At 49.4% G+C, this 15,764-nt stretch overlaps 1 protein-coding gene across 2 annotated transcripts in view; it reads right to left on the reverse strand.

The window, feature by feature from the left end:
• Positions 1-15,208: 15,208 nt before the first annotated feature.
• NPAT (nuclear protein, coactivator of histone transcription) overlaps positions 15,209-15,764 on the reverse strand; it is a 127,946-nt gene continuing 127,390 nt past the window's right edge. For both annotated transcript variants that reach the window (XM_075337437.1, XM_075337436.1), the window contains one exon: positions 15,209-15,637. In XM_075337437.1, coding sequence (XP_075193552.1) covers positions 15,554-15,637 — 84 coding nt within the window. In that variant the 3' untranslated portion in view covers positions 15,209-15,553. The remainder of the gene's footprint in view (positions 15,638-15,764) is intronic.

The raw sequence follows: 15,764 nt of genomic DNA on the forward strand, positions 1-15,764 counted from the left end.
CTAGAAATGTCTAGGAACAGCTAACGAGGCTTGTTGTTGTACTTGGTACGGGGGAGTCCTTAATCAAGGACCTGATCCACTCCTACAGTCCAACTTATTACAACTATTAATTATCCTAAATGAATGATATATATAGTCATAAAGATGGGGGAAAGGGGGAATCTGGAAAGAAGGAGGGAACCAGAAGAGAGGCAAAGGGGAATGGAGAGAAAAGGAGGGAAAAGATTAGAGCAGGGAGGAAAGGGGGGAATAGAGGTGGGTAAAGAAGAGGAGTAGAGCGAGGGGCAGGGTAAGAAGTAGAAGGTTGGGGGGGGGGAGAAGTGAAGTATCAGAATGTGACTCAGCGGCAAAGGGGGATGTGAATTGGGAAAAAATAGGGGGATGGGTTAGGATAGGGGTGTAGGGGGGAGGGAAGGAGTAAGGTAAGCTGGGGGGTGAAAGTGGAAGCAAGAGGAAAAGGAAAAGGGGGTTAGGGGCCAGGGATTGCGGTAAATCCATTCTCCATCTTTAGTGGGCTCTTCTGTCTGGCGAGACGCAATGCTGTATCTGTCTCTGCAGTTAAGAAGTCGTGCCAGGAAGGGTCTAGGGGGGCCCCCGGAGGGAGAGGTCGAGTGGGAACTCGGTGGGCTCTTTCCACTGCGAACGTCGAGGAGAAGGTATCGCCCAGGGTGGTTTTGAGCGTTCCAGTTGCTGTCCCTCTCCAGATCATCTGCTTTTTGCCTCCAGGCGTTCATTGAGCCAGCCACCTTGGTGGACATAGGGGTCACAGTGTCCTCCAGATGAGAGACTATTTTCAACCTCCACAATTCGCCCCCTCAAAGCCTGCAAATCCTGCCGAAGAAGCTCGACCCCCGAGTGCATCTCCTCTATTTTCCCTGACAGGGAGGATTTGCATGAAAATATAGCATGAAGTAGTCGTTCAGACACTTGTTGGAAAGTCAGATCTTCCCCCTCCGGTTCCTCATCAGTCAAGGGGTTCACTTTACTCTTAGTGGGAGTACCTCCCCTCATGGTCCGGGATGACTTCGAGAGGTCCCCCCTGACGTACTCCTTCACAGCTTGTCCACCGCAGAGGGATATTTAGCTGGGCACATATTGTATATGAGCAGGAGAACCAAAGGAGGAGTAGAAGAGAGGAGACGTACGTCTCTCAGTGGCCACAATACAGCGACTAATATAGGCAGGTATATCTGGTGGTACTGTGCAGTATACCAGGAGAGTGTGAGTCTACCCATTCTTCACAAATCAGCAGGGAGAGCAGGTCTGCAGGTTTTCCAGCTCTCCCAAGGGGTTAATGCAGCCTCCAGATTATTATCTCCCCACTATATGTCAGTCTACAGGCCAGGGAGCCCAATCCACACCATGGTAGAATAAAGAAGTGAGCAGGAGAGGGGGGTGAGTAATCTCTATCTCTTCAGAGAATTATGAGGTCGGGCTCTCTCTCCACCGCAGTGCCCCCACCATGTGTCCCGATATCCAGTCGTCCCACCACACAGCCTGAAAATGTCCCAGAACAGCACAGGAGCCGGAGAATATACTGTAGAAGGGGGGGGGGGGAGAGTGCAGCAGGCAGGATCAACAAGATGGCCGGCGGGCTGTCTTTGCAAGTGTGAGGGGTAAGTGCAGGACCCGTTTTTCAGGGCACACACCGCCTTACCCCGGTTTCTGCTGACGTCCGTCCGTGCACCGACTCCCCTAAGCAACTCCTCAGCCACAGGGAGGTAGGAGAAGCCAGCCGCCCAGACCACAGCGTCTCCGCAGCGTGCAGGAAAATGGCCGCCGGCTCCAGATGGTCTTCCCACCGCCGCTCTGCTTGCGGGTCCCGACGGGCCGGATCGCCCAGAACAGCTCCCCTGAAGCCCAACGGGGTTACCGCATACCCGGGGAAGGTGTCCAGGAACAGGTGAGACTCTGAGCTGTCGGATCTTTATAGAATGGCAGCAGGATGGCAGGAGCTTCCTCACCATGCAACTGCTCTCCACGTTACAACGCCCCATCCCCCCTCCAGATCACTCTTGATACCCTCGCTCGCCTCAGTCAAGTTAGTTAACTACGTGAAATAGTCTCTGATCCTGGCCCAATGCATCACCTTCCTCGGAATGAGGTTCAACACCACATGTGCAAAAGTTTTCCTACCCAAGGAAAAGCGCTCAGCTCTCTGCAATCTGCAAGGGAATTCAGACCCTCAAACGTCCTTCTCTTTGCTCTCTCCGGTTCAGTATGAGCATCCTAGGCAAGATGGTGGGCGCAATGGAAGCTGTATCCTTCACTCAGTTCCACACTCACCCCCTTCAAGGATTTCTCCTATCTGCGTAAGACAGGTCACTTCCGACGTTGGACCACCCAGTTCTGCTCCCCCCACGGATCAACAAGTCTCTGCACTGGTGGAGATGTTCCCCCTTCATCCCCCACGGGAGATTGTTCCTGCCTCTACGCTGGGAAATTGTGATGATGGATGCCAGTGTCCTTGGCTGGGGAGCATCATTCTAGGATGCATAGTTCAGCGTAGGTGGACCGCGCTAGAATCAGCTCTTCCAATAAATATCCTGGAATTCAGGGCAGTTCGCCTAGCCCTCTCACATTGGCAGGTCCTTCTTCTCAGCCATTCACTTTGGGTGCACTCCGACAATGAGACGGCTGTGGCCTACATCATGCACCAGGGTGGAACACGAAGTCGAGCAGTGATGGAGGAAGTGTCCCAGATTCTCATCTGGGCCGAACAATACCTTCCAGGAATCTCAGCGATCCACATTCCAGGAGTGGACAATTGGGCTCCCGACTTTCTCAGTCGATAGGGTCTTGCTGCGGGAGACTGGTCCCTCAACCCCACTATCTTCTCAACTGAGGGACCACCGACGTGGACCTCATGGCATCCAGGTGGAACCACAAGGTTTCCTTGTTCGTGACCAGGTCGTGAGACCCCAGGGCGATACCTTGGTCCCAATTCTCCCTACTGTATCTGTTCCTCCTCGCTTCTGTTCATCCCCAGACTCATCAAGAAGATCAAGCCGTTGGGAGTATCTGTCAGTCTCATAGATCCGGATTGGCCTCGCCATCCCTGGTACGCGGAATTAATTCTTCTTGCCAAAGTCCTGTGGAAACTCTAAGACATTCCAGATCTTCTCTCTCAGGGTTCGTTGTTCCACTAGAATTCTCAGTCGCTCAATTTAATGGCATGGCTGTGTAAGGTGTTAAATACGGTTTGTATAGAGTCTAGTACAAGGGGTTTGCTAAAGAGTTCTTGTATTACTTCATACAAGTAAGTGCACAAAACATGAAGGGTTAAACAGTTGCAGGGTGCAGAGGCTGGGAGCAAATTAAGCAGGAATAGATCCTCAAAGTTCAGCAAAAGTCTCAAGGTATAATTCAGTTTCTCTTACTGTACTTGAAAGTGTCCATGGCGGAAGGCTTCATGTGTGGACACGAGTTCTTGGGATCCAAAAGCAGAGGATGGCAGAAAGGTAGTTCCTCCAAAGACTTCAAAAGGACGAGGTTACAGGCAGACTGCAAACAGGATTCAGAAGCACTGGTCCATCAGGTGAGGCGGCTTAAGCAGTTAATTGGCAGGGAATAGGGCAGGAATATAGAAGCTGAGGAATCCATATTGACTGAGGGCAACAGAACAGGAAGCAAGATGGCCAATGGGAAAAACACAGAGTAACACAAAATGAAAGAAAACTAGGCAAAAAGTCTGAAAACCTCACAGGCTGTTGAAGCTGCAGTTTTGATTTCCTTGGGCTCTCCCACCGTGTCATCCAAACAATGATCAAGACATGGAAACCTTCCTCATCCCGCATCTACCATCGCACGTAGAAGGCCTTCTTCTGATCGTGGAAATCTAATCAGACTGCACCCATGACATTCTTCTTGCCTGTTCTGCTGTCCTTCTTGCAGTTGGGCTATGACGCTAGTTTAGCTCTCAGTTACCTCAAGACTCAATGTCGACACTTTACATTCTCTTCCAAGAGAAACTTGCTTCCCGTTCTCAAGTTAGGACCTTCCTACAGGGAGCTGCTCGCTCCGTACCCCCCTACCAGCTTCCAGTGGGGCCTTGGGACCATAACCTTGTGCTATCCATCCTTCAGCATTCTCCCTTTGAGCCCCTCCTAGAGGTATCTCTATCACTCCACTTGCTTTCCTGATGGATATCACTTTGATCAGACGAGCAACCAAACTTGCTGCTCTTTCCTGCCGCTCCCCTTATCTCTTATTCAGTCAGGATAAGGTAGTGCTACGACCAGTCCCTTCTTTTCTTCCTAAGATAGTTACTTCCTTTCACCTTAAAGACATTGTTCTTCCTTTATTCGGCCCATCCCCTTCCCACCCTTATGAAATTTTGCTTCACAAGCTGGATCTGGTGAGAGCTCTTCACTAGTACATTACCAGGATGGCTCACTTCAAAACGATCAGACTCTGTTTGTGCTCCCATACAGTCATTGTAGAGGTCTTCCTGCCTCCACATTTACAATCACTCGAAGGATCCACTCTGCCGTCCTAGAAGCCTACCGGATAAGGCGCAGAGAACATCCAATCAGGGATACAGCCTAATCCACTTAGACAGTGGGGGCTTCTGGGCAGTCCGTCACCATGCCCCATCTCTGCAGGGTAGCAACCTGGTCTTCTATTCACACATTCACAAAGGTTCACACTAATGCCTCTTCTGATGCGAGCCTTGGTAGGCGCGTCCTGCAGGCGGCAGTGGCCCAAGGTCAGACTTGAGTGTTATTCTGTACCCACCTGTGGGACTGCTTTAGGACATCCCATGGTCTCCTGTGTCCCCTAATGAAGCGATAAAGGAAAGTAGATTTTGGGTACGCTCTGTTAAATCCCTTTCTTGGAGCCTTCATTATGGGATACAGCACGCGCCCTTGTGTTCCTTCTTTAAGCGGTTATGTGATACTGTTAACTGTTTTGTTGACTGTTTGTTACTCTGTTAGTACCTATTCTTTTCTCCTACTGCTTTCTCAATAACTGAGGATCGGTTGCCAGTTGGTGGGTGTATACTGCAGGGTAGGAGTTCACTTTTTTTTTTGCATAGTGTAAGCCTCCTAGTGGCAGCAAGCATACACCCATAGTCTCCTGTGTCCCCCAATGAAGGCTCCAGGAAAGATTTTACAGTGAGTACCTAAAATCTACTTTTCTTCATTTTTTCTTAACCCCACAAACACCTAGGTCCGACATAATACACGCGATGATTGCTAGTCATTACAAAACATGACTGCCCACTTGGGCTTGAGACAGACACAGACTCAGCCGCAGTTTGCCTATTTGCGGTCCCAGACAGAGATTCCCACTGTCCGCCTCTGACCCCTCACTTCAGGTGACCACTGACTGCAATGAGACCTGCATCTCCTGGCAGAAAACTGCATTGTTTAGGGGGGGGGGTTTGCCAAGAAATGCAGATTTGGTGCTGGAATTTATACACCAAATTCATGCACCAATTCTGCATCTCCTGGCAAACAAAATCGCATCAAAACGAGGTTTTGATACAATATTGATGGTTTTTGCCAGGAAATTGCAGATTTGGTGCAGGAATTGAGTGTACAAATTTCAGCACCAAATCTCCTGGAAGAAACCCGTACTGAAAGGGAACCTGTCAATTCCAATATGCACCCAGAACCACGAGCAATTCTGGGTGCATATCGCTAATTATTGCCTAACAGTCCCTGAATACACTAGTATAGATAAAGAGATCTTTAGTAAAAGTCTTTCTAAAGATCTTTTACTGTATGCCAATAAGCGAGGGGACTAGTCCCCTGGGCATTAGTTCCCCTTGCTAGTTGGCTCCATTAGCATGTTAGTACGTCCCTGTGGGTGTGCTAACATGCTAATGAATGTGCAGCGTCCGAGGATGATCTCACCTCTCCGCCGCCCGACACTGGATTTTGGCTCAGTGCGCAAAACCTCGGAGGTTCTGTCATGCGCACTACTTCAGTTTGAAGCCAGGACGTAAACACCCGGCTTCATAGTGCGCATGACCGAAACTCCGGGGTCATGGGCAAAGGCGAAAACCAGCGTCGTACGCGATGGCGGCGGAGAGATGAGAGAGATCATCCTCTGACGCTGCACATTCATTAGTATGTTAGCACGCCCACAGGGACATACTAACATGCTAATGGGTGCCGATTAGCAAGGGGAACTAACGCCCAGGGGACTAGTGCTCTTTAGCATACAACATAAGATCTTTAGAAATACTTTTTCTAAAGATCCCTTTATCTATGCTAGTGTATACGGGGACGGTTAGGTAGGGATTGGCAATATGCACCCAGAACTGCTCGTGGTTCCCTTTAAACCACGTTTTTTTTGCTAAAAGATGCAGATATTGTGCTGGAATTTATACACCAAATTCCAGCACCAAATCGGCATCTCCTGGCAAAAAAAATAAATAAAAAAAATAAACATCAAAAATGCAATGCGATATTGATGCCTTTTTTTGCCAGGAGATGCAGATTTGGTGCAGGAATATGTTTTACAGCCTCTCTCTACCAAGTAGTCCTTGTATAGGTAATTTACTCCATGATCCAGAAATCTAAATCCTTGCTGACTACACTATCGCCATAACCAGTTGTTCACCTGTAGAATCTTGTTCTACCTCCTTGTTCCGTGTCTATCCACTAGGATGGATGAGAAGACCTCCTGCATTCACAGTTCTTTCACTTTCTTGCCTAAGTCTTCAAAATCACTGCAGATGGTTTCCAAGTCTTTTCTTGTGGTGTCATTTGTCCCACATGTACTAGCTGGAATGGGTAGTCATCTGTAGGTCTGAAGAGTACTGATATCCTGTTATAACAGCTTTGCTTTTTGCAACTGGAAGACAGCACCTTTCTCTTAAGCTTAAATATGGTCTGCAGATAGCGGGCTCTGTTCCTCTTAACAAGGAATCCCCCATGACCACCACTCTCCATTTTTTTATATATCAAAGAGGACTGAGTGCTTACAAGGTTGTTCTTTGAGGGCAAAGTCGTCTTCTGATGTAAACGATCATGGTTCTCCTAGGAAACTGGTACTGGTTCCTGAGCAGTATGGGTACAGACTGCCTCCCAATCCTCTGGGTCACGTGCTTCCATCCCTCTGTTTCTTGAGGTGCACTACAAATTTCTTCACTTTCTGTACTCTGAAGAAATACTTCTACTCTTAAGAACTCCTCATATTCCTTAATAATTTGCAATGTAACTATTCTCTCTTCCAGACTTTGCAACTTTTCCTCCAACCTGGGCCGTAAGTTTGAAGTCTGTGGACATCTAGCATGCAATGCAACTCACCAAGTGGCTCCTGACTTCTTCCATGTTTTTAATGTTAATATGATGTCAAATTGGTGAAGAAAGTGCCAAAATTTAATGAATGGTTTTCAGATTTCCACTGCAATGGCCAAAATCCGGTATTCCTTGGGTTTGTGGAAACTCTTCACTGATCCCAGATTGCAATAGGAATAAGAAAATGATCTTCTAAATATGGAAAAAGACAAAAACAAAAACGGATTTTTGTCTACTCACCGTAAAATCGTTTTCTCTTAGCCATCATTGGGGGACACAGGACTATGGGTGTTATGCCGCCTATCCATAGGAGAACACTAAGTAGATGCAAAAGCATAGCTCCTCCTCTGCAGTATACACCCCCTGGCCGGGCCAGGCAACCTCAGTTTTAGTACACAAGCAGTAGGAGAAAAAAACAGTAAAAACTTCTCAACAGAGGAACATGAGAAAAGAAGAGTCATAACCAAATAAAGTACTGAGAGAACCAAGGCCCAACAGGGCAACAGGGTGGGTGCTGTGTCCCCCAATGATGGCTAAAAGAAAACGATTTTACGGTGAGTACACAAAAATCCGTTTTTCTCTGACGCCTCATTGGGGGACACAGGACCATGGGACGTCCTAAAGCAGTCCATGGGTGGGAAACATAAAAGACGACAACACAACCCAAGGACTAGGAACCAGTCCCAGACAGCCTGGAGCGCCTACTGAGAGAGGTGCTCTACTGCCGTTTGCAGAATTTTCCTACCCAGATTTGCCTCAGTTGAAACCTGGGTATGGACTCTGTAATGCTTTGAAAACGTATGTAGGCTAGACCAGGTCGCAGCCTTACACACCTGTTCCACTGAAGCCCGATGCCGAATGGCCCACGAAGCGCCAACTGCTCGCGTGGAATGAGCCCGCAGCCCACTAGGAATGGGCTTGAGTTGCAAGCGGTAGACTTCCTGGATCGCACAGCGAATCCAGCGAGCAAGAGTCGCCTTTGAAGCTGCCGGTCCATTCTTAGGCCCCTCAGGAATGACAAACAAAGAGTCCGTTTTCCTAAAGGGGGCTGTCCTGGATATGTAATATCTGAGAGCTCTGATGAAGACTAACGAATGCAGAGACCTTTCCACCCTATGAACCGGGTGTGGACAAAAGGAAGGCAGAACAATGTCCTCGTTCAAATGAAACGGGGTAAGAACCTTTGGAAGAAAATCCGGAAGGGGGTGCAGAACCACCTTGTCCTGGTGAATGATCAGAAAAGGCTCTTGGCAAGAGAGTGCTGCTAGCTCCGAAACCCGTCTGATGGATGTAATTGCCATCAGGAATGTTACCTTCCAGGACAGAAGAGCAAGGGAGGATTCCTTGAGGGGTTAAAAGGGAGACCTCTGGAGACTGTCCAGAACGAGGTTGAGGTCCCATGTTTCCAGCGGCCATTTGTACGGGGGAACTAGATGGGAAACGCCCTGGAGGAAGGTCTTGACTTGCGGTTTTTGAGACAGGCGGCATTGGTAGAAGATTGAGAGCGCTGAGACCTGCCCTTTAAGGGAACTGAGAGCCAACTCCGCTTGCAAGCCAGACTGCAGAAAGTCCAGAATTCTGGGGATAGCCAGAAGCATAGGCTGGACGTTAGTTTCCCTGCACCATGAAAGGAAGATTTTCCACGTACGGTGGTAAATGCGGGATGAAGCAGGCTTTCGGGCGCTGATCATGGTGGAAACAACCGAGGGGGAGAATCCCGCTCTTGTTAATACCCAGGGCTCAATGGCCATGCCGTCAGCTTCAGGGCTCTGGAGTTCTGATGGGAAATGGGCCCTTGGGTGAGCATTTGCACTAATTCGGCGTACCAGGCGCGCCTGGGCCAGTCCGGTGCTATCAGTATCACCGGGACTCCCTCTGCCTTGATCTTCCTGATTACCCGCGGCAGCAGGGGTAGAGGTGGAAATATGTAAGGCAGGCGGAATTGGTGCCAGGAGCAGACTAGAGCATCCGCGCCGATGGACTGTGGGTCGCGTGACCTGGCCATGAACGCGGGTACCTTTGCATTCAACCTTGAGGCCATTAGGTCCACATCTGGTGTGCCGCAGCGAGTGCAGATGAGTAGAAACACATCTGAGTGGAGAGACCATTCTCCGGCGGCCAGGCCTTGGCGACTTAAAAAGTCTGCTGTCCAGTTCTCTACCCCCGGTATGTGTACCGCTGATATCACTGATCCCGACGATTCGGCCCAGCTGAGGATCTTGTGGGCCTCGAGAAAAGCCGCTTTGCTGCGGGTGCCCCCCTGCCGATTGATATAGGCTACAGCTGTCGCATTGTCCGATTGGACTCGAATCTGACGACCCGCTAGCAGAGGGCAGAACGCTCTGAGCGCGAGGAAGATCGCGCAGAGTTCCAGGATGTTTATGGGTAGGATATACTCCTGTGGCGTCCAACGTCCTTGAGCAATGTGGTGCTGGTACACTGCTCCCCAGCCTAGGAGGCTGGCGTCCGTGGTCAGGACCAGCCAGTTCACTGGGAGAAAAGATCTCCCCTTCGATAGGGATGAGGACCGAAGCGGAGTGCGTACCTGACTGAAGGCGTCAGGTGAAGATGTCTGTTCAGGGAGAAGGGGCTCTTATCCCAGGCCGCTAGAAGGGCTAGCTGCAGTGGGCGAAGGTGCAGTTGAGCAAAGGGTACTGCTTCCATAGCTGCCACCATCCTGCTGAGCACTTTCATGCTGAATCGAATGGAGTGAGACGGAGGACGTAGAAGGCAGCGTACTGCTCGTTGAAGAGTGATCGCCTTGTCCTGAGGGAGAAGGATCAAGCCCCGACGGGTGTCCAGGGACATGCCCAGGAAGGTGATGGGATCGGGGATGATTTGTCCAGATTCACTAGCCACCCTAAGCGGGATAGGGGTGTCCACAGTAATCTGTACGCTGGTTGAGCAGTCGCGGAAGGAGGGGGCCTTGATGAGGAGGTCGTCCAAGTAAGGGAGAACGACTACTCCCCTGGCGTGAAGGACGCCCATGGCGGCCGCCATGGTGACTTTGGTGAAGACCCTTGGTGCGCTTTCAAGGCCGAAGGGTAGAGCTACGAATTGAAAGTGGGAGTCCTGAACTGCGAAGCGGAGGAACTTTTGGTGATCTGGGGAGATGGGTATGTGCAGGTACGCGTCCTTGATATCTATGGAGGCGAGGAATTCCCCTTCGAGCATGGATGCAATAATGGACCTTAGGGACTCCATTTCTGAATCTCCGTACGTGCACGTTTGTTCAGGTGTTTGAGGTCCAGGATGGGTCGAACTGACCCATCCTTTTTGGGGACCACAAAAGAGGTTGGAATAAAACTCCCCGAACTTCTCGTCTGGGATAGGTATTATCACTCCTGCTGTTTGGAGCGAGTGGATTGCTGACAAAAAAGCTTCGCGTCGTTTTCGAGTCTTTGGGGGGGGTGTTGAATGAACCGACTTGGGGGTCGGGTCCGAAATTCTATGTGGTAACCGGAAGACACAAGGTCTCGCACCCATTTGTCGTCTGAGGCGGCAGCCCAGATGTGTTGGAAGAGCCGCAGTCGACCTCCTACAATGAGTGTGTCTTCCGGGGCGCCGAAAGAGTCATGGGGGGGGGAAACGTCGTGGCCGAGTCTCCCTAGTCTTGGACTGTTTCGGTCTAGGCTGCCATGACGAAGTGGGTTTCGGGGAAGCTGAGGTCGGTCCCTGCGTAGTCCGCGGCTGGTGGCGGGGACAGCACGGGATGTCGACCAACCAAATGAGTTCCAAAAGGAGCGGAACGAGGACTGTGGACGTCTGGTGAAGGACGTCCTGGACTTCAGCTGGGGGAGGGAGGTACTCTTCCCTTCCGTGGCGTCAGAAATGAGCTTGTCCAGACGTTCGCCAAACAATTGGTCTGGAAAAAAGGGAAGGCCCGTGAGAGATTTCTTGGAGGCAGAGTCCGCTCGCCATTGCCGGAGCCAGAGAGCTCTACGGATGGCTATGGTATTTGAGGCGGCAAACGCTGCGCAGGTAGCAGCATCCATGGAGGCCTGCATGAGGTACTCCGCCGCAGCGGCAATTTGAGCTGTTACCTCTGTGAAGGTATGAGTGAACTGGGATTCCTCAAGCGAAGTGTTAAGGGAGTCTGCCCAGACCGAGATCGCCTTTGCGACCCACACAGCGCAAAGGAGGGCGAGAGGGAGGAACCCGCAGCCTCAAAACAGAGCGGGCGGGTCCTTGATGGAGGAACCATTGGGTAAAGACAGGAGCGCCTTTGTGGTAAGGTGGGAGACCGGGGGGGGGGGTGTCGACCGAGGGCGGATCGGCCCAGCCCTTAGAGGCAGGTGAGGCAAAAGGGTACCGGGACTCCATGAGTTTTCGGTTACCGAAGTGCCTGTCAGGCTTCTCTCTTTGCTTTGTGAGGATATCCTGAAACTCTGGGTGATCAGCGAAAACCTTTTTGGGTTTCTTTGCCCTCTTAAAGGAGACAAGGAGACCGCACGGTCAATGGTAGTGGATGGGGGATCCTCCACATGCAGAGTTTGGTTGATTGCTGCTATAAGGGAGTCTATTGCAGTTTGATCTGGGGAGGCTGAAACCAAGGAATCCTCTTGGTATAAACAGCATACTCCCTCCTCCAGCTCTTCAGAAGCAGTGGAGCGTGTGGGAGAGCCTGCCCTGTGTGCTCCCGAGGGAGAGCCCGCTGGAGACACCCGGCCGTGTGCTCTTTTCCTGATCCCTGCAACTGGGTTGAATATGTGCCCAGATTACCTCAGAAGGATCCTCCATAAGGGTATCCTCAGGCTGCGTTCCGTCCAGGGACCCAGAAGGGTGTGGAGGACGACATTGCATAGCCAGCACCAGGTTCTGTGACAGTTTTTCCATGGATTGGGACAGAAACTGTGCCCATTCCGGTGGGCTGGGAGCCCTAGGCTCTGCGGTGGTGGCAGGGGGGTCTTGGGGGGCTATAGGGGCACAGAACTCACAGAGAGAAGAGGTATTTTTTTTTGTGGTAGCTCAGCGTGGCAGGCAGTGCAGGCTGAATAATAGACTATGTGGGCCTTAGCACTCTTAGTGCCCTTAGAATTCTGCATGCTCCTAATAGGAGTATGCCAGGAGGGGGAGCCATGCTCAGCAGAGCTACAAGTGAAGCAAGCACCTCACCAGAATCAGCCGATGGCCCTGTCCTCAGGAAGGATTAACCTCTATGGAGATCTTCGCACGCTTTCCTGGGGGGTGGGGCTTATCGCAGCCGCGGGGGGGGGGGGGCGGGTCTTAGCGCTAAAAGAGCGCGAAGATGAAGTCAGTGTGCCCCCCCCTGCTGTGGGTAGTAAAAAACGGCGGGAAGGGAGCTTCTGATAGTTTTCCTCCCTCTCCCTCCAGTCAGCACACAGTTTGTCACTGGTGGTTATCAGCCGACTTTTCTGTTAGAGCAAATAAACAGAGCGAATAAACAGCGTGAGTCCCTGAGCCCTGGGCCCTCCACCTGCCACCGGGAAATTATCTGCAGGACTTTCTGCAAACAGGAGTGACGTCCCCCCTCCTCCAGCCAGCAAGCTAGAGAAAAGTTAACACTGTGTGTGCAGGATCCTTGGGGCTCTCCTCCTTGCACTCAGCAAGGGACTTTCTCATAATAAATACTGTAAATGTCCTGGGAGCCTTCCCTGTAGCGTCTTTTCTCCCTTTGTCTGGGAAACCAGTCAGGGAGGATCTCACCTTAAAACACTGCTTCAGTCCAGGCAGTGAAAATAGAGTCAGCTTGCTGTGTCTGGTCACACTGGTGCCATATTCAACCCAGAGCCTGCAAAGAGGGGCTGAGGAATTGGTGCCATATTCAAGTCAGAGCCTGCAAAGAGGGGCTGAGGAATTGGGCTATAAGGGCACAGGCCTCTACCCTGGGCTTTGGAAAAATCGGTGTCTGTGGAACCCGTCGTCCAGCCAAGGATCCAGCGTCGCAGGAGGGGGTACATGGAGGTGACACTCCACGTTCCCGCCCGTTGATGGTAGTGGGAGATCGGTCCCAAAAGGAAACCGTCGCCCTCAAAAAATAACAAACCTTGAAAGGACGTGCCCCTACAGACACTAAGCTAAAAACTGGGGTTGCCTGACCCGGCCAGGGGATGTATACTGCAGAGGAGGAGCTATGCTTTTGCATCTAGTGTCCTCCTATGGATAGGCAGCATAACACCCATGGTCCTGTGTCCCCCAATGAGGCATCAGAGAAAGACCTCATAACCAGTATAATTATATGGAACCATCAGAGACCTCCTCAAGTGAGGGGCCCTGTGGTGAACACCTACTCCATAGAATACATGAAAAGCCAGGAAAATTGAGTATATATGCTGCAAAATTATAACAAAGTTTATTAGAAATGCATGATTAAAATGATACACAGAAAATCAGGGCCATGATTAAAAGGGTTAAAACCACATGGAAGTGTGATGGCACTATGAGACTCTGAGTGCCTGGGAATAACACTAAATACGAGGTTGCATAGAACATGAAAAACCCATGAAAGATAAACAACAGTGTACAATGCAATGAATCACAATGTAATAAGCCCAAATTGGATCAATTGTTATAAACAGATTACAACTGAGTATTTGTATCCACTAAAGTGCATGTGCCAAATGGGGACCATAAGTCATAGCAAATGCCATGGGAGTAGTAGTACAGCAATTACCCTGATAAGATTAAAGTTGTCATGGACAAGGAAAGCTCCCAGAGGAACAGTGCCACCCAACCTGCCCTAAAGCCATCCTCCAACGTACGTTTCGCTAGGCAATGAATCACAGTGGCTCCAGCTTCATCAGGGAAAGGCCCTTCCATGTGGTTTTAACCCTTTTAATCATGGCCCTGATTTTCTGTGTATCATTTTAATAATGCATTTCTAATAAAGTTTGTTATAATTTTGCACCATATATGCTCAGTTTCTCCTGGCTTTTCATATGGAAAAAGAGGTAGTGTATTTTTCGGATTAGATGCATTTTTGCTCCCAAAAATTTGTGAGGAAAGTGAGGGGTGCATCTTAAAATCCAAATGTAGATTACTGGGGGGAGTGGTGGAGAGCGGTAGCAGGAGGCAGGTGCAATGCTGCGGCGGTTGTGAAGGGACTGCGGCGGCTGTGCATGGGAATGGCGCCCGGAGTTGGCACGTGCGCAGATGGACCTCTCGGCTCAAGATCTCATCTGCACATGCGCTGCCTCCGGACCATTTATCTCCCAGCAGCGGACATAAGGAAACGGACGCCCGGATCTGCGCATGCAGATGAGATATGGCTTGTCATTGATTCGAGAGCTCAATCTTCGAATGCATGCGCTGGCGCCGAGCGCCATTATTTGAAGCTCATATCGTCTGCAGCCCCAGCACAGATGTCACCTCCAACAGTTTCTTGGACACCCGCAGCATCGCCCTGCTCTACCACCGCCCCTGCCTCCTGTGATCCTGCTCCACCACCGCTGTCGTCCCGCTCCGAAACGACACCGCCGTATTATAAAAAAGACCACCCTCTTTTCTGCACCATTTTTTTTTCTAGATTTGAGGTGCATCTTATAATCCGGTGCACCTTATAAACCAAAAAATAAGCAAAAAAAAAAAAAAAAACAACCATGGGCTTTGTGGATTGAGTCAGGGCTTGAATAAGTGAGGCATAGACTGGGCTTGATTTGATAAGGAGAGTCACACTAGGGATAAGATCCATTTTTGCTTTGTGAGGATATCCAGAGACATGTTTGTTTTTTATTTTTTACTTTGTGTATATTATTAAGGTGATGGGCGCATGTTCTTATTTTTTTCGACTCCCTTCCTTTTTTTCTCCTCTCTTCCATCACTTATCCTCCCTTTGCTTTTTTTGTCTTGTTTTTTTTTTTTTGTTTTGTTTTGTGGGGGGGGGAACCTGGGGTTCGATAAAACACCTTTTTCAGACTGTGATATGAGTTATTATTCCTTGACTTTTAAGATGTATATTTTAAGATCAACACAGAAAAGAAAATCATAGAAACCCATTAACAGACTTGTCTTTTATTATAAGATGTTACCAAACCTGAACTGTGTTAAGAACATGGGCTGAAAGCTGGAAAAAACGCATCAAAAATATATAAAATTTACAACTGTATTGGGTGAGTAGGTCAAGACTGCCGTAATTACTTTGTCCAAACATTCAATTATTTACAGCTTGGAAAAGCAAAGCAAGGCAGCAAGTGCTATAATATAATAATAATAATTAAAACAAATAAAAAAAAGAAAAGACCGTAACCTCTCCGGCTTGTTATATACAGAAGTGTTTTTACATCTTTACACATAACATTATAGCTCTAAGGTACATTGTGCACTTTTGCTCTAAATTTACATTATTCATCATAATGAAGGGACATTAAAAATTTATCCACGTCCATTCCAGCCGGGAAATTGTCCGTGCTCTTCTTACGATGTTTCTGTAAGAGGTAGACAAAAAACAAGATGCCGAATTAGTGATGGTGGAAGTGAAGCATGGGTTTAGATCACATTTCAAAGTTGAAATTGCACAAGTGTTATCTGCTTGTTTAAGGTCATTATATAGTA

This window comes from Anomaloglossus baeobatrachus, chromosome 2, assembly GCF_048569485.1.
Source record: "Anomaloglossus baeobatrachus isolate aAnoBae1 chromosome 2, aAnoBae1.hap1, whole genome shotgun sequence".
NCBI classification, from domain to species: Eukaryota; Metazoa; Chordata; class Amphibia; order Anura; family Aromobatidae; genus Anomaloglossus; species Anomaloglossus baeobatrachus.